At 48.2% G+C, this 17,311-nt stretch overlaps 1 protein-coding gene across 1 annotated transcript in view; it reads right to left on the bottom strand.

The window, feature by feature from the left end:
• LOC102844176 (paired box protein Pax-8-like) overlaps positions 1–16,836 on the bottom strand; it is a 35,733-nt gene extending 18,897 nt beyond the window's left edge. The window contains exons 1-8 of the mRNA XM_006900190.1: positions 16,833–16,836; positions 15,567–15,732; positions 13,132–13,329; positions 11,431–11,516; positions 10,726–10,851; positions 10,302–10,477; positions 3,872–3,992; positions 3,202–3,408 (exon numbers count right to left, since the gene is read on the bottom strand). Coding sequence (XP_006900252.1) covers positions 3,202–3,408; positions 3,872–3,992; positions 10,302–10,477; positions 10,726–10,851; positions 11,431–11,516; positions 13,132–13,329; positions 15,567–15,732; positions 16,833–16,836 — 1,084 coding nt within the window. The remainder of the gene's footprint in view (positions 1–3,201; positions 3,409–3,871; positions 3,993–10,301; positions 10,478–10,725; positions 10,852–11,430; positions 11,517–13,131; positions 13,330–15,566; positions 15,733–16,832) is intronic.
• Positions 16,837–17,311: the final 475 nt, after the last annotated feature.

Genomic DNA, 17,311 nt, shown 5'->3' with positions numbered 1-17,311 from the left:
CGGGATGGGTGTGTCAGAGGCGGTGCGGTTGGCGCAGGATAGAGCACAGTTTAGGGCTGTTGTGCATAGGGTCGCTATGAGTCGCAAACGACTCGATGGCACATAACAACAACAACAAAGGATAATGAAAAGACCATGACTTGGATCAGGCACAGTCTCTTCCAATCAGTTGGACAGGTTGCTGTCTCTACCAACAAATATAGGATGACAGCTACCTGGCCTGTGACATTACCTAGGACAATCTTGTCTGTTCTTCCCTTTCAATTTACCCTTTCATCTCTTGGACAGGTTTTTTTGTACCCTAGGTTCTAAAGCTCATTCTTGTCCTAACTGTCCTCCTTGTTAAATCTCCCTGGTACTCTCCCCTTGGTTCAGCCTCATGCTAGGCATTTAGGTACAATCTCAATCAGAGGTCTTAGGTATGCAGGATTTAAGGAGCTCCAGCCCAACATGCTGGACTCGGCACATCATCAGCCTGGCGACCCACTGGGCAGAGCTGGGCCTGGCTGCATGAAGGAGAGCCCTGAGTGCTTCCTGTTCTTGGCAATCCGCCCAGGATCCCAGCCTCTCCAAGTGTGGCTATCGCTCTACTTTTCCAAGTGTCCCCATTTGTGTGCTGAATTTTCAACCCTCAGACTGAGCCTTGCAGTTGGGTGCTCATGCTTTGCAGGACATCATCATCTGAGCCTAGCTTTGAGGGTACAGCTGCTCAAAGACAGGCAGGTGCTGAGTAACTGGCACCCACTGCCCAGCTCCAGGATAGCTGCTGCCTGAACAACCATCTGGTATCTGCTGCTCATGGTTTTGTCTAACGGGCTGGATGAATGGTAGTCCTGAAGTTGGCAATGAGAATGTTCACATCAACAGGAGCTGCAGAGTTGGAAATGTCATCATGATTTGACTGCATGCTGACAGAGGATACCTGAGACCCAGAAGAGTGGCAAGAAGTGTATGGATTAAGTGCAGGGGCTTTAGGAACAAGGAGTTTGCCCTGGGTTGTTCCAACTGAACTTCATCTCATTTACTCTTTGCCATCAACACACAGCCGATCCTGCATTGGATTTCCTGGGTTACGAATGGCATGAAAGAGGAGACTGTCCAACCTTCTTCTGGACTCAAACCAATAGAGAGATGAAGCATTTGGGTTGGCTGTGCAACTCATTACAGATGAAGCCACCAGCTTAAGTCTGCGCTTCCATATATCAGCTTCCATTGCCATCCACCCTTCTTTCTCTTCTTAGCTGGTTCTTCTCAGCATCGCTGCAGTGTGGACAGGAGCTAAGGAACCATTTCCCATTATCACATACTTCATTCATACCCTCATCTCTTATCTGCTTTCTTGCAAGCCCCAGAGCCAATCCTACCATTCACATCAGGCACACTGGCTTGCCAGTGTTCAGCTCCAACCACCCACAGCAGGGGTGAGCCTCCTTTGCACACCTCCCTGTTCCCCTCCCCATCCTAGTTTCTTTGGCTGTCACTCAATCCAAAGATTTTTCTCTTTTAATCACTCTGGCTAAAACAAATGGCCCATCTCCACTGACTTCATCCTCTTTAGAAATTCCCAAGAGTGTGAGCCAATAGTTTCTCAATTCAGATTTTAACTGATGCCTCTCTGCCTACACCCCAAGTCTCCTTTATTTACCTCTGTGCCCATCCTTTCAAGATGACCTCCCATATTAGATGTAGGGATCACAGAGTTGGGGGGGGGAAGCAGGTGTTAGTAAGACCTGGCAGACAATATGGCCATTTGGAGGGAGGGACTACAAGATTTACAGACTGAATGAATTGGCTTTGAGGACTTTCTAGCTTGTAGAGATCTTGGTTGAGTCCTGTTGTTGTTGGATGTCATCGAGTTGAAACAGACTTATAACTGACCTTCCAGTGGATCTTCAGAGGCAATAAATCACATAGGAGGAGATTATTCATTTTTCTCTTACAGAGCAGCTAGTGGATTTGAACTGTGGATCTTTAGATTGGCAGCACAGCTCCTGAACACTTAGGTTATCAGAGCTTCCCCAGTTGAGTGCAATGGCTTTCAAATGAAACCATAAACTTTTGAGGAGTTTGGTTCCTACTTTAAACAGAATAGCTCTTTATTTCCATTTTTCATACTTGGCTTCTGTAAAGGTAGTGGGACCAACAAGTCCGCAAACCTGACGATGACTTGTCTAACTCAGAGCTATTTCTAGAACAGCTCCCCCAGCATCTTATCTGTCTCTGCTCTAGCAGGTAGCAAGGGTAAGTGGGGAGATATCACTAAGTACCCACACTCCCTGGAGGTTGCTATAATGTTATGACAATCCTCCCTTACACAGAACTGGAATTTGCTGCACCTCTAACTTCTTTCATTGGTCCTGGTTCAATGCCTGGGCACTTGTCCAAAACAGTCTCGTTCCTGTATACCCCTCAGGTACTAAAGACCGTTGTGGGTCTCTGCCCTTGCCTGCATTCTACCTCAGATCTTCCCCAGCCTGCTCCTTTCTGATTTTTCAGCGGTTCCTCAGGCCCTGGTTGGTTAGCCTGCCAGGGACATCTCTACAGGGATCTGTCCTGCCAGGCTCAGGTCTAGCTTCACCCAGTTGAGCACCACACTGCCCCTTTGCCAGGCCCTCTCTCTTCCCAGGCCTGTGTCCTCATTTAACTTTTTTGGAAGTCAGTGAGATTCCTGAGGTAAGGCAACAATCCCTCCATCTTTCAGGTTGACGACTCACTCTCAGTTCACCTTGTTTAAAAAACTCTTGTGTGTCCTCAGAGGGTGACATGTTTAGGTGGTGTGAAGATAGCTACACTGTAGGGACTAAAATCACTCTGTCTTCTTTAAAAATCTGAGCCTGAAATTGGCTCCAAAAACCAATGGCTTTTTCTTACCAAAATTATTTTCTACCACAACCAAGAGTTCATTCAACATTTCACAGCCCCTGGTACCTAGTCCAAGATGCAACATTTCCAGGGAGCCTTGGTGCAGGATTCTGAAACCTGCTTTCCTCACAGCCCCTTTCCAAGGCCTGTGCTGGCCAGGGAGGAGGGACAATCTCGGCACCTCCAAAAGTTGCCAGAGGAATTAGGGAACAGGGTTAAAGGGGACGTACCTGGAGGCCATCACGGGCTGGGCCCGAGCCAGGGGCGCAGGCGGCCAGCCCTGTGGACCCCCCCTCCCGCCCCCCAAGACATCTGCACGTGGGGACCTCCCTGTCGTACCTGAGAGGAGGGCCGGACCCGAGAGCTGCCCGTACATGGAGGCAGCATGGGGAAAAGCATTGAAGGGCGGGCCCGAGGCACCGACTGGGACCCCGGAGCCGACTTGCTGCAGATCCAAAAAGGCGGAGCTAGATAAAGAGGAAGGGGTGGAGCTAGAACTGGACACTTCGGGGGTTTCCTGCTTTATGGCGAAGGGTGAATGAGGATCTGCCGGAGGGAGGGAGACAACAAGGAGAGAGGGGTGTGAGATGATGGGGTGGGGACATGCACAAACCAAGCATGAGATGTGGGGAGGGGTGCGGCGGGCGGGGGCTGGGTCAGGCAGACCTGGGCTCCTGTCTGAGTCTGGGGGCGCGCGGAGGCAGGGGCCTGAAGATGTTCCTCAGGTTGAATGTGGAGGGGAGGGAGAAGCTGGCCTCCCTGCTGTGCCCTCTACTGTGAAGGTGCATGAGTGTGCGGCCCTTCAGTCCCCGCGGAGGAGAGGGGGCAAGTGAGGAGCTAACATGAGGCTGAGCCCATCTTGAGGCCCAGCGAGCACAGTCCAGCCTCCTCACAAGCCCAGGGCTCCAGTGCCTTCCTCGTCACAGCTGGCCAAGCTCTGCCTTCCCCTGCCCGCCATCCCACCTTTGCAGCTGGATCCAGATGACCCAGGACATTCTGGGTTCCATACCTGCCACCATGGGGTATGTCTGGTGAGTGGAGAGGTTGCGCCCCAGGGGTGTGTTGGAAGGAGTCAGCGTGGCCTTCCCGTCATCCAGGGTGCTGTTGAGCAAGGGCAGTGGGTAGAGGCCCTGGGGAGGAAAGAGAAGTCAGCGCACAGAGTGGCCAAGGCTTTGGGATCCCTGGCTTTAGGATCTCAGGCAAGCAAGAGCAAACAAAGCCCTTCCCAGGACAGTGAGGGCAGTGAGGCTGTAGGAGCTGGCAGGAAAAACTCTTCTCATTCCCCCTTCTGCTTTCTTGCCTTCATTTAGCTTGTTTAATCTGTTCTTCTCAAACCAACGTTCCTACTGTTATCTCCCAGTCCTTTGGCTCAAGGCTCCCCTTTCTGTAATTCAGTGCCACTGGTGAAATGCAAGCCCAGGAAGCGAACAGCAAGTCTACTTCAAAGGGCAGCCTCTGCCCCCTGAACCTTCACTGTTGAGCCTCAAAGGGGGTAAGATGGCACCAAAGGCAGGGGGTAGTCAGCTCACAGTACTCACTACTCTGATTATGTTAGTATTATTTCCATTCCATCCATGTGGGAAACTTAGACACAGAGAGGTGGGGAACTTGTCATACTTCTTTGTCAGCAGCCAAGATCTAAACCAAAGCAGCACAGCAATATCTGCGCTTTTCAAGATTGCCCTCAACTAGATAACAGGAGCGCCCCTTCTATTTGAGAAGAGCTTTGCCCATCAATAGCCTGGCAGTGGGGTCAGGGTGAGACAAGTCTAGCTTTTTGTTTTGTAAAAGGTTTCTTTTTTCAATGTGGAAAGACTGAAACTCAGAAAGGTAAGTGTTGCAGATAATAAAACTGAGACTAAAACCCAGGTCTTTTAATCTTTTACCATCTTCAGAGAAAGTGCAGTACTCCATCAGAACAGATGGATTTCTTCTTCACTTCTTTCATATTAGTACACACTAGCAATTAGTGACTAGATGGAGTTCTGGTTCTGTGCCTTCCACGGGGGCCCACTGTGAGACAGGGTGGAGTTACTCAGAGGGTAGCTTAATGGGATTGAACAAAATACCCAATTTCTAGTGAGTGTAAGGAAACTTTCAAATGCCATATGAGCACCTCAGTTTTAGACAAAAATAACTACTCAAAATCTTACAGCTCTTCAAAATTCCAGGCAACTCTGATAAGAAAAAAAGACAAAACCAAAGCCGAGCTCATCAAAGCTTCAATGCCCATGAGTGGCCAGATTCCCCCCCCACCCCCGCCAACCACCCAGAATTAGGATTGAATTGGGGGACAATGTGGCACAGTGCATTAGAACTTGGGCTCTGGAGTTCAAGAAACTGAGTTTCAGTCCTGCTTCTGCAATACCCGGCCCAACAACTTCAGCCTACTTCCTTTCTCTGAGCCCTCATGTTCTTACTATCTGCCAGGAATAGTAAAATCCACTTCACAGGGCTCATGTAAAGAGTAGATGAGATTTTAGGTTTGTCTATCTGGTGACCTAATGGTAAGGAGCAGAGCTGGCAACCCAAAGCTCATGGTTCAGATCCACCAGCTGCTCCACAGGCAAAAGATGGGCAGTCTCCACCTGTACAATTTTGTTTTGTTGTTAGATGCTGTTGAGTTGACTGCAACACATAGTGACACTATGAACACTGACTTTGAACTTTGCCTTTTCCTAGCCAAATTCACTGTCTCTGACACACTTGACCCCATTGCCACAGTCACTGTGTCAATCCTTCTCACCCAGGGTCTTCCTCTCCTGTGCTCACTCTCCATCCTTTCAAGCATGATGTCCTCCTCTAAGGATTGGTCTCTCCTGACAACATGCTCAAAGTTATGTGTGAAACAGAGCTTAAAAATTCTTGACTCTAAAAATCATTGCTCCTGCATGCTGCGTAGTATTCCATTGTGTAAATGTACTATACTTTCTCTGTCTATTTGATTGTGGTTGGACATCTGGGCTGTTTCCATGTTCTTGCAATGGTGAATAATGCTCCTGTGAACATTGGTGTACAAGTCTCCATTTATGCCTCAGTTCACATTTTCTTGGGGTATAGTCCAAGCAGTGGAACAGCTGGGTTATATGGAATTTCTATGTTCGGCTTTCTGTGGAAGCTCCAAACTGCCTTCCAGAATGGTTGTACCATTTTACAATCCCACTAATAGTGTCTACCTAACTTGGAGGGACTGGAGAGTATTATACTAAGTGAACTAACTCACTCCCATAAGGCAAATACTGTATAAAACCATGGTTGTAGAAATAGATAACTAGTAAAACATGTATAGGGAACTAAGTAGGGGGAAGAGGGGAGAGCAGAGGGTGGAGATGAGTGGTGGGGGTGTATGGTAATTATGAGGCCCAGAAGGTTTGATGGTTGGAAGGGGTTGGGTCGGGGAGGTAGTGGATCCAGTGTGAGGGGCAATGTATACAAACTTTGTAGGTAAACCACTCTAAAATTAAAAAAATGAATTGCAAGAAAGAAAAAAAAATAAAAATAAAATAAAATTCTTGGCTCCAAGGAGCAACTTGGTTTTATAGCCTATGAAAACCCACTAGGAGGGCCAGGTATGAGTTCGTGCTGACTTGATGGCATGTGTTGTTGTTATTGAATACCATCAAGTCAGAATCAACCTATAGCTGGCCCTCCATGGGTTTGATTCAGAGGCAGCTAATCATGGGAGGAAGTTGTCCATCCTTCTCCCCTGGAGCAGCTAATGGATTAGAACCACATACCTTTGGGATTGCAGTGCAACTTCTTATCACTAGGCCACCAGAGTTCCTAATAACAATACGTTATGGCATATAACTAAAATGCTTAGCACAAAGTGCTTGGTAAGAATGCCAAAACAAAACTAAACTCATTGCCATCTAGCCAATTCACTTATAGAGGTAGCTCTGCCATCGATTTTTACAGGAGGATACTGCCTACCTTCCTCCCTTGGGGGTGGGTTCACACTGACAACATGCTGGTTAGCAGCCTGGCACAATGCAAACTTTCCTGTTTGACTTCTCTTGGTAATAACACACACCTCACACATTTCCATCAAGTCAGAACTGACTCATAGCTGATCCTCCTTTGGGTTTCCAAGGCGATGAATCCCACAGGACCCATCTTTCTCCCGTGGAGCCTCTGGTGGGTTGCACCAAAGAGGCATGATCTTTGCCTTAGTAGCAAGACTTTTTATAGACTAGAGAGTCAGAATGATGACTGGCAAAGACTATGTGGCCAGAAGGGGCTCTGAACACAGGTTAGCTTCTCCCTGTCTCTCAAACCAAGACAGACTAAAAAAAATGACTGACTGAGCAAGTGGATAAGTTATTGGCAGAAGGTCACTAGATGGTGCAAACAGTTGTACTTGACTGCTGGCTCAAAGTGCATATCCCGGGGTCCTACAGAAAGAAGACTGGTGCTGTGTTTCCATAAGGATTACAGCCAGGAGCAGCTAATGGGATGGTTCTACTATGTGACAGATGAGGTCCTTGCGCCAGAATGAACTCCACAGCAGCTGACAACAATAATAAGGGGATTCTGGATCCCATTTTCATCTTTGGGTTGAATGGTTAGAGTAGTTCAGTTGTTTTCTCAGTCTTCAAAAGATTGACATGAAGGCAAAATATATAAAAAGATGTTGTTGTGTGCCATCAGGCCGGAACTGACCCATAGCTGACCCTTCAGTGGGTTTTCAGAGGCAGTTAATCACATGGGAGGAGATGGCCCATCCTTCTCCCACAAAGCAGCTGGTGAACTTGAACCCCGTGCCTTCGGAATTGCAGCTCAGCTTCTTGCCAGTGGATTGAGTGAAACCAGGGCTGAGGATTCTGTAGGAGGCTGAATGCCATAACCTACTTCCTCATAGCCCTCCCACATGTCCCTGGCCCTGTCCTCATCTCCACACAACTGGAAAAGCGTGACGAGGTGGTCAGCAAGTCTGCCTGTGCTCTGACACTGTCTCACTGCAGGATTCTCTGAATGTGTACATCCCACGATGCTTTAATCACACAAGGTGCCCTGGGGAACTCAGGGCGGAGCCAGGCTCTGGGACACCAAGGGTTCCTGGGACTCTGAGGCAGCTTTTCTTTGGCCTGGTTTGCCACTTGCTTGCTCTTACACAGTGATTCCCTGCAGCATCCCCACCCCTCGCAGTCCCATGTTCCTCCTGGAGCCATTTGGCAGCTGCTGGCGCTGCCAGACTGATGAGCACCCAGGCCCTCTACCCACAGCTGCTGACACCTGGCTTTCTATGCTCCCTTCGTGGTTGCCACAGCCAGGCTGACAAAATTGCTGACGCAGATTTCCTGCTCCACTGCAGGGGCTGGCATGGGTCCAGAAGCTGGTCATTTAGCTGGTTGTGGGCTTCGTGGCCATTGTTCTACTCAGATCTTAAAGGCACATGGGATTAAATAAGGATGAGCAGAGAGTTCAGCAGAAATGAACCCAGTCAACTTTTCAGCCATTTAAGTTTGTGAGATGAGGGGAAGGAGGAATCCAAGACCGTTGATAACAATGAAAAGACCGGTGACTCTATAAGGTCTGAGTTTGGGATCTTCTTTCTGTTGGACTCAAGGGAGCTCCTCTGACACCTGTGCCAGCTCTCAACAACAGCCACCCACCAGCACAAATGAAAGGTTCCCCTGTCCCCAGTGCTGGGAAGAAAAGTGCCTCCTGCAGTTTATTATCCTAGGTTTCTCAACTCTTGAATTTGTATTGATGTAATAAACCTTTATTTCACATGCTGGAAAAGAGTATTAAATAAATACAACCTGAACTTCTAGGAGAAAAAACAAGTTTATTCTGGAGAGGGTGATCAGGCTGCTCCTTGGAGGCAAGGATTCTAAAGCTTCGTCTGACATACTTTGGGGTCCTTGGAGAGGTGCATCATGCTTGGGAGTGTGAAGGACAGTGCAAGAGAGGAAGACCCTTGATGAGCTAGATTGATTCAGTGACTAGGATAATGGGGGTAATTGTGTCAGAGACAATAAATTTGGCACAGAATAGAGCAGATTTCAGAGCTATGAGGGCTGCAGGCGACTTGGCACATAACAGCAGCAACAACAACAAGGAAAGACTATTCCTTAGGGACATCATGCTTAGAAAGTGGAGGGTCAGCAAAAGAGAGGAAGACCCTCAGCGGGATGGACTGACAGTGACTGTGACAATGGAAGAGATTATGAGGCTGGCACAGGGTAGGACAGGGTTCAGATCTGTTGTTCACAGGGCTGCTACAGGCCATAGTTAACTTGATGGCACCTAACAACAGCAACAACAAAAGTAGTGTGAGCAGGGTGCTCCTTAGAAGCGAGGATGATAAAACTTCATCTCACAAACATTAAAAGTTCTATCAGGAGAGACCAGTCTTCAGAACGGGACCGCATGCTTGGAAAATTAGAGCGTTGGTAAAAAAGAGGAAGTCACTCAATGGGATTGATTGACACAGCTGCAACAACTGTAGGCTTAAACACAGCTGAGATTGTGAGGATGATGTGGGATTGGGCAGTGTTTCATTCTGTTATACGTAGGGTTGCTATGGCTCTGTGCCTCCTGATCGCAGCTAACAACAACAACGTTATAACTACAAGAGTCCCTGCATGGAGCAAACGGTTTAGCACTTAAGGACTAACTGAAAGATGGGTGGGTCCAAGCAATCCCAAGGCATCTCAGAAGAAAGGCCTGGCAAACTGTTCCTGAAAGTTCCTGAAAGGTGACAGCCATGAAACTCCTATGCGTCTCCTCAGACACACATGGGGCTGCCCCAAGTCTGCATTCACTTGATGGCAACTGGCTGGGCTTATTTTATTGCAGGTAGGGTACTGTGCCATGCACTGGAAATTACAGGTGGAAAAAAATAAAGATGTCCTTAAGGAATGGGACGGCCTTGTCCCACTGTCCCTCGACACCAGCATCCAGATCATCACAGCACTAGCTGTTTGACAGAGAGTATGTCAAACTGGCAGCAAGCTGGGCAATGCAGGGTGAGGCGAGCTGGGTTCTCTTAGAGGTGTGGGTTGCACTGATGGGCCTGTGCTGAGTCATGATGCCTCGGTAGTATTTTTCCAGGCAAAAGGGTAGGAGGAAAGATATTTGGAGAGGGCAAGGGCAGGGAGGTGTGAATGAGGCTGGTATGTCCAGGAACATGCATAATGCTGAGCCAAGGTGTGTGCAGAGCGACCCACTGGAGGTGGGGCGAAAGTGACTGAAGGCTTTGTAGTGCCCGCCAGTGTTGGGGCCTGCACCTGTAGTCTGGAGTAACTAATAATTATACTGTGCAGTTCTTTCAGGAGGGAAACAGAGCAGCCTTTGAGCTCTAGGATAAAGGAAGTGAAGGGGACTGTGAGGAGAGAGAGACAGATGTTAGGACTGCTGATGAACTAAAGCTCATAGTAGGGCTTTTGAAGTGCCCTGCTCCCCACCCTCCCTCAGGGCTGGGGTGTCCTCACCTGCTCGCCTTTGGTATGGCTGGGGGAGGCATAGGCCTCCGTGTAGTGCTGCCGCTCAAAGGAACACTCCAGTGACTCGAGGTGGTTCTGGCTGAAGGTGTCCGTGCGAAGGTGCTTGCGAGGCCCACCACTGCTGCCCTGGGAGTCAGCGCTCAGCCTGCAGCTGTCCTGGTCGCCTGGTGTCCCAGGAGAGAGTTTCAGCAGGATGCATCTATCAGCCCATTCCCTGCTCCCTGGCTCCATGCAGTCAGGCTAGTGTGGGGGAGCAGAGCAGGCTGAACTTGTTCCCAGGCCCTGGGCTGTGGCTGTCTTAGAGTCAGGTCCGGCCACTCTAAGGGCTGGAGTAATACTCACAGACAAGTCCATGAGACGGACTTCTGTCCCATCAACTGCCCTCCTGCACCCCTGTCCCCTCGACACTCACTGTCATCCATCTTCCTCTTGCTGTCGCTGCCCGGCTGAACAATCCCTAGGAGCCCGTTGATTGAATAGGTGGAACCCAGGGAATCTGACTGTGGTGACTCTGGCGGTGTCACAGCTGAGCTGGGGACTGAAGAGGGCGAGAAGGCGAGAGTCAGGACATGAAAGTGACGTGTCACTTCTTGCTGCTTCAGCTGCCCCTGTGGAAGAAGCAACAACCTGGAGAGGGTTGACCTCTGGGGAGGATTGAAGGTCTCTTCTCTGAGGGCACTAATGATGAGAGAGAGAGCTTCGGAGTCAATGCAATCTGAAGAATTTCGGCTACTGGATATTTCTAACCACTGTAAAGCAAACCTTCCCTGGAAACCAGGCAAGGCCTTACAACAGAGGATTAGCTGGCTCAGCCTACATCTAGATGAAAGGGTGCTCTGGTGGCTTAGTGGTAAGGAGTTGCTCTGTCAACTCAAAGACACATAGTTTAAATACACTTTTACTCTTTAAAAAGATGGGCAATCTCTTCCTGTGCAATTATATGGTCTCCGAAAACCTTCTGGAAGGTCAAATATGAGTTGGTTCTGACTCGACAGTACCCACCAACATCTGTGTTTATGAGGGTACAGATGTGGGCATGTTGATATGTGATTGTGTGGCTGTGTGGATGTATGTTTAGGTAGAGGTGTGCATGCGCACAGATGGGATCAGCACTCACTCAGTGTGTGTCCTGGGTTAAGCGTCTTGGTGGCCACACAGCTGTCCATAGGGTTATAAGGTTGCTGTACTTTGGTCCGGATGATTCTATGGAGCAGAGAGAAAAGATCAACAAAGAGAAGGGAACTGACTCAAGGTTTCCCAGATCTAATTGCCTTTTTGACACCTCACTCAAGTATTTGAAAGGCACCTCAAACCCACCCTTTCCAGGATCAAGCACTACACCTTCCTCTGGGGAGGATCCCAGGTCCTCCATTTATGATTGGCATTTAAGACAGAAATAGAGGTGGATTTAACATCCACTTCTCCAGCACTTTCCCATCAAAGTCATCATCAATTCTGTGAGCTGGATCTTCTAAACCTTGCCAACATTTAGCTAGGTCAAGCAAAGTGCTCCTTAGAGGCAAGGACAGTGAACCTTCATCTCACACTCTCTGAGCTTTTAGGAGGGGACAGTCCTTGGGGAAAAAAGACATGCTGGGCAAGGTGGCAGGTCAGAGACAGGAAGTCCTCAACAAGCTAGACCAACGGTGAATGCGGCAATGGGCTTGAGTACATCAGGGATGGTAAGGATGGTGCAGGACAGGACCGGGACCCAGAACCATTCTTCGTTGGGTGGCTATGAGTCCTGGTTTACTCGATGGCACCTCATAATAGCAACAATTCTGTCTCACTAAAAAGCCCAGGGGGTGTAGAAGGTTGAGTGTTAGCAGTTCAAACCTCCTAGCCACTCCACAGAAGAAAGCAGAAGTAATCTTCTGTTAAGATTTAGAGCCTGATACAGGGTGGTCAGGAGGTGGAACTGGTTCTTGGTATGGAAACACCATCCTTAGTATATGGCACTGCCATGTCTCTCTAGGACCATTTACCAGTCTGTCTCCATCCACCCCTTTCTAATCTCGTCTCCCTACTGCAGCCAGAATGGACTTCCTGAAATTCAAGTTGGAGTCTTGCTTAACATATGCCCAAAGGCTTTTCCATTGCTAATAGGTTAAAGGCAAGACTCACAGGCTACCAGCCCCTGAAGGGCAACCTCTGCTGGCATCTTCAGTCATCTTTCAGCTTCTTGGACACAGGGCCTTTGCACATGCTGTTGCTCCTATCTAGGGCTCATGCCCCTTCTCCTTTCATCTAATTAACTTTTACTGTTTCTTCAGAGAGAGGCCTTTTCTAACTCCCTTAAACCACATCACCTGCACACACTCAGAGATCACTTTCACAGCTGTTCGTGTGGTTTCTTGATTACTGTCTCTATTCTCATTAGCCTGTAAGCTCTTCAAACACAGGACTCATATGTTTCTGGACCTGGTACCTAATTATCGAATGATGTGTGAAGGAATGAGTGAGTAAATGATTGCTGAAAGTAGAGAAGGAGTAACTGAGTGACTTAACAAATGCCTGAATGCTTGAGTGAGAGCCAGCTTAGAGGCCTTGTGGCTGAGGAAACTACTGAAGAATATTTTTAGTGCATGAAAAGATATGATGAATGAAAAAGGTAATTACTACTAATATTCCCCGAGGATAGAAGAATGCCTTGGGAGATGCCCAAGGACAAATGGGGAGAGGTCTTGTGCCAGGGAGCGTCCTGCCTAATTCATCTGCACAAATTCCCTTTGCAAGCTGTTCTTCACCAAAGCAAATTTCATCATCAGACCCCTTTTAAAATTCCCCTAAATCCCACCTCAGAGGATTCCTTTCTCACCTGTTGATGGAGCTGACACTGGGCACCGTGTCATTGTCACAGACACCCTCCGTCAGTAGCCGGTCTCGGATTTCCCATGCGAACATGGTGGGATTCTGTCGCTTGTAGTCCCCAATCTTCTCCACCACCTTAGGGGTGGCCACCTTGGGCTTAGAACCCCCTATCACTCCAGGCCGGATACTTCCAGTCTCGTAGTACCTACTCCAATAGAGAACCCCAAAGATTTACCCAATAAGCAGGTGGGACCTTGGGGCAGGGATTCAACCTGAGACTCTGGCTGTATTCAGAAGCTTCTGTGCAGGAATATGGGGGTAAAATATACCCCAATGGTTTGTCTCAAACCCCCAATGTGCCCAGGCTGGTCTGTTTTCACTGCTCAGGTAAGTTTATGCTATTGCTCAGTCAGAACCTTCTGCCGTAGACCTCACTGTGCAATGCCTGGCTCTGCCTTTCCCCCTCTCTAACCAATGTCCTGTAACAGAGAATTCATAGGAATCTCTTCTGGGCCAAGAAAGAGTTTCTTCTAAGAAAGGAAATCTGGTATATGTGTCCTGGGTGAATATTGTAAGTGCTTAGTGGTTTCTTCAATCTCCTCTTGGCTAAAACGTTACCGTTTCCTTGACTGCTCTAGCTTCATGTCTACCCAAGGAAGTGAGCCGGCCTTCGTGGGCCTTGTCTTGTTTCGCTTTTCATCTTGTCCAAGCCTGAACCGCAGCCCTCACCCCAAGCCCATCACTATCAAAACGAGTCTCTTTTCCACCTCATGGACTGTGAAATCTCAGCCTCGCTATTATGCCTGTCCAAGTCTTCTTCCTTAAACTGAGCCTACCTTTATAAGGCCCCTAATTTGTCCCTTCAGTTCTTTACTTGATCCAGTTGGATACACACCAGGACATCCTCCTTTGCTTTGTTGTAGAAACTCTCTAGTGTCCTCTGCCATGGAGGAAAAAGGTCTTTCCCTTTAACATCCCACTCACTTGTCACTGCCATACAAAGTTTAGCATCCTCTTTCAAAACGCCAGTGATCATCCCAGGATTCCTCTCTTGCAGCCCTAGCAAAGGTCCGCATTTTTCCCTGACAGTGTCATTCAAGCAGTCAGAATTTTCCAGGACTCAATTACAGTTCAGACCCAATTGCCTTGTCAATCAGAGCTTCTCTTAACCCACACATGACTTGGGGAAGGGGGACCATACACTAAGTTGACTCAAATTCTGAATCCTCAGATGTAGAGGCCTTTCTGGTAGAAGTGGCTTTTGCGATTAGAATGTATGACTGTGTCAGACAGAAGCAGGCTTTCTTTCATTCTTGGTCCCTGATGAGCCTGTGGGTCAGTGCTTCTCAACTCCAACTGCACATTAAAATTGCTTTCCAGACCAGAAAACTATTGCCATGGAGTTGATTCAGATTTATAGCAACAGTACAGGGCAGAGCAGAACTGTCCCAAAGGGCACCAAGGCTGTAAATCTTTACCGACACAGACAGACAGTTTTCCTGCAAAAAGGCTGGTGGGCTTAAACTGAGGATATTTTGGTTAGCAGCCAAGCACTTTAACCATTGTGTCATTAGGGCTTAACCAGAATTGCTGAGGCATTAAAAAAAAAACAAAACACCAATATTTGTGCCCTTTCTCTCCCCTGAAGTTCTGACTTAATAGTATGGAGTGGGTCTAGATATTGATCTCCCCACACCCTGCTTTATTTGAAGCTTTTCAAGTGATTCTAATGCGCAACCTGAACTGTGAAACACTGAGCCTTGGAACGCAATTGTTCTTAATGCTTAGTGGTTACCAGTATCACCCAGTCCTAACATAAAAAATACAGCATCTAGTTCAACCTTTCAGAAATGCTGATTTATGGGCTGGGACCTGGACATCTTAATTTAATCAAGCAATCCCAATGATTATTTTTGCAGGATTATTCCCAATGATTATTATGATTTGTGAAACACAAACTCAAGCCTTCCCTTCTTGTGAGCGTCAGGTTTGGGATGGTTTTTGCATTCCCTGGTGAGTACACTTCCCCAGGTCTCAGCAGGGAGAGGACGTGTGAGGGAGGGATTAGGATCAGATTCTCCTGCTTCCAGAGCAGAGAACCCTACAGAAAATGAGGAATAGGTCTAAGGAGAAAAGGAAAGATGTAGAAACTAAAGGAAAGAGAAATAAACAAAGAAGCAAAGAAGGGCAAGAAAAAAATAAAGGAACAGTAAAATGAGGAGGGACATGGCTGAAAACACAGAGGGCCCCCCCACCCAATTATCAGAATGCAATGCTCAGGGCCCCCCCACCCAATCATCAGAATGCAATGCTCAGGCCCCAACATGGATTCTGACATTAGGGAGCTGACCCTGAGCTCTGGAGAGGGAGGTTGGCCAGGGAGTGCGCTGCGGAAGGAAAGCCGTGCAGGAAGATGGCCAGAGGGATGAATTTCGTGCTTACCTGCCAAGGATCTTGCTGACACAGCCATGGCTGACCCGAAGCTGGCGGGAGATATCACAGGGCCGAACGCCCTGGTGGGCCAGGTCTACAATGCGTTGACGCACCACTTCGGGAAGGGGTCTGCCATTCACAAAAGCCCCTCCCAGCTGGTTCAGCCCTCCATGGCCTAAGGAAACAACAGAACCAGGGCAATTGATCAGTGCCAGGCAGGAGGATGGGTGGGAATGAACCCATGAACACAGGTGCTCTGTGTGTGTGCGTGCGTTTGTGAATGCACACCCCTTCTACTTCAGTCAGGCCCTCTGACAACTCCCACACCTCCCCACAAGCCTAGACCAGGTGAGCGGGCTAGGACAAGGATGTCTTTGTGAGGGCTCCAGAAGAAGGCATCATGTTCTGCACACCCTTGAGCTCTGCTCAGTCTGCTCTCAGACCCTCTGCTCCTTACTTCATCCTTTCCTTCCCCACTTCCAGGAAGGGAAGAAACAATGGCTCAGTGGTCCAGGCCTTTCCACACGGAGACTGAGCTATGTGACCTTGGGAAAAGGTTCTCTCCTCCTGGCGTCTTTGTTTGCTCCTCTGTGAAACAAGGCTATATGGCTAAATCAGTGGTTTTCAAATGCCTCCTTCTCTTGCTTTGTGCCCACAGAATAACATTTTTCAACAAAATCACGTTGAGAACCATAAACACAAAATACTAAAAGCAGAACTTCTCTAGTTGAGGTGGGGATTCTTCTTTCACAATTCCCCAAATCCCAAACTTGTTTCCCAGAGCTAATTCAGTTCTCTCACTCTTTGGCCTCACATGCCACAGAGCAGAACTGCTCCATGGCATTGTCTTGACTGTGATCTTTATGAGAAGAGAGCATTAGATTTTTCTTCCCACATGGATTGAGTTCAAACTGCCAGCCTTTGGGTTAGTTTTGTTTTTCACTGCCATCAAGGTAGAACTGATTCACAGCAGACCTCCAGTGGGTTTTCAGAGGCTATAAGCCTCACCTTGAAGAAGACTCATCATTTTTCTTTGGTGGATTTGAACTTCCTGCTTTTGAGTTGGCAGTGTACTCTCTATCTACCAGGCCACAAGTGCTACTTGCTTTTGTCACTAATGCACCTAAAAATATAGAGGGCTCTGAAAATCACTGGCAGAGACCTCACTAGCATACGTGCCCACAGACTCAGGATTGACTTGATAGGGCCACAGAATATGTACAGTGGGTAAGTGCATGTTTTACCTCAGCCATTGTCCTGTGTAATAATGGTTACCCATGGCGGACAGTGTTTGGTGGAACTCCTCAATTAAAACATGCGTGGAAGCAGGAATGGCATCCACTTCCAAAATAGCTTGCTTCCAGAACTCTATGAACGTGGAAAAATGATGAAAGTTATAAAAGTGTTCGGGTCTTTTGTTCATAGCGTTGCTATGAGCTGTCTATGACTTGACAGCACTTAACAACAACAATATTGTCCTGACAGCCTCTGCCCCTGGTCCCGACGGCATTTCATTCTGAGTTCATCTGGTTATTTGAACACATGTTTACTGAGCATGTACTGTGCGCTCAGCACTGTGTCAGGCTCTGTGGATGTCACAGTGAATCAGGCAGAAGTGATCTCTGCTCTTTCACCACAGATTTATTACAGGAGAGGCACAGGCCAGAGGACAGACAGTCACAATGCCATGTGCCCACTGCTGGGGTCTGAGAAGTGCTGGGGTATGAGGAGCACTGGAGGGAACGTGGCCTGCG

Source organism: Elephantulus edwardii, unplaced genomic scaffold, assembly GCF_000299155.1.
Source record: "Elephantulus edwardii isolate Elephantulus edwardi_28Jun2011 unplaced genomic scaffold, EleEdw1.0 scaffold00275, whole genome shotgun sequence".
Classification (NCBI taxonomy): Eukaryota; Metazoa; Chordata; class Mammalia; order Macroscelidea; family Macroscelididae; genus Elephantulus; species Elephantulus edwardii.
Note: the sequence above shows the minus strand (reverse complement) of the source record. Positions and strands in the feature narration are given on the sequence as shown.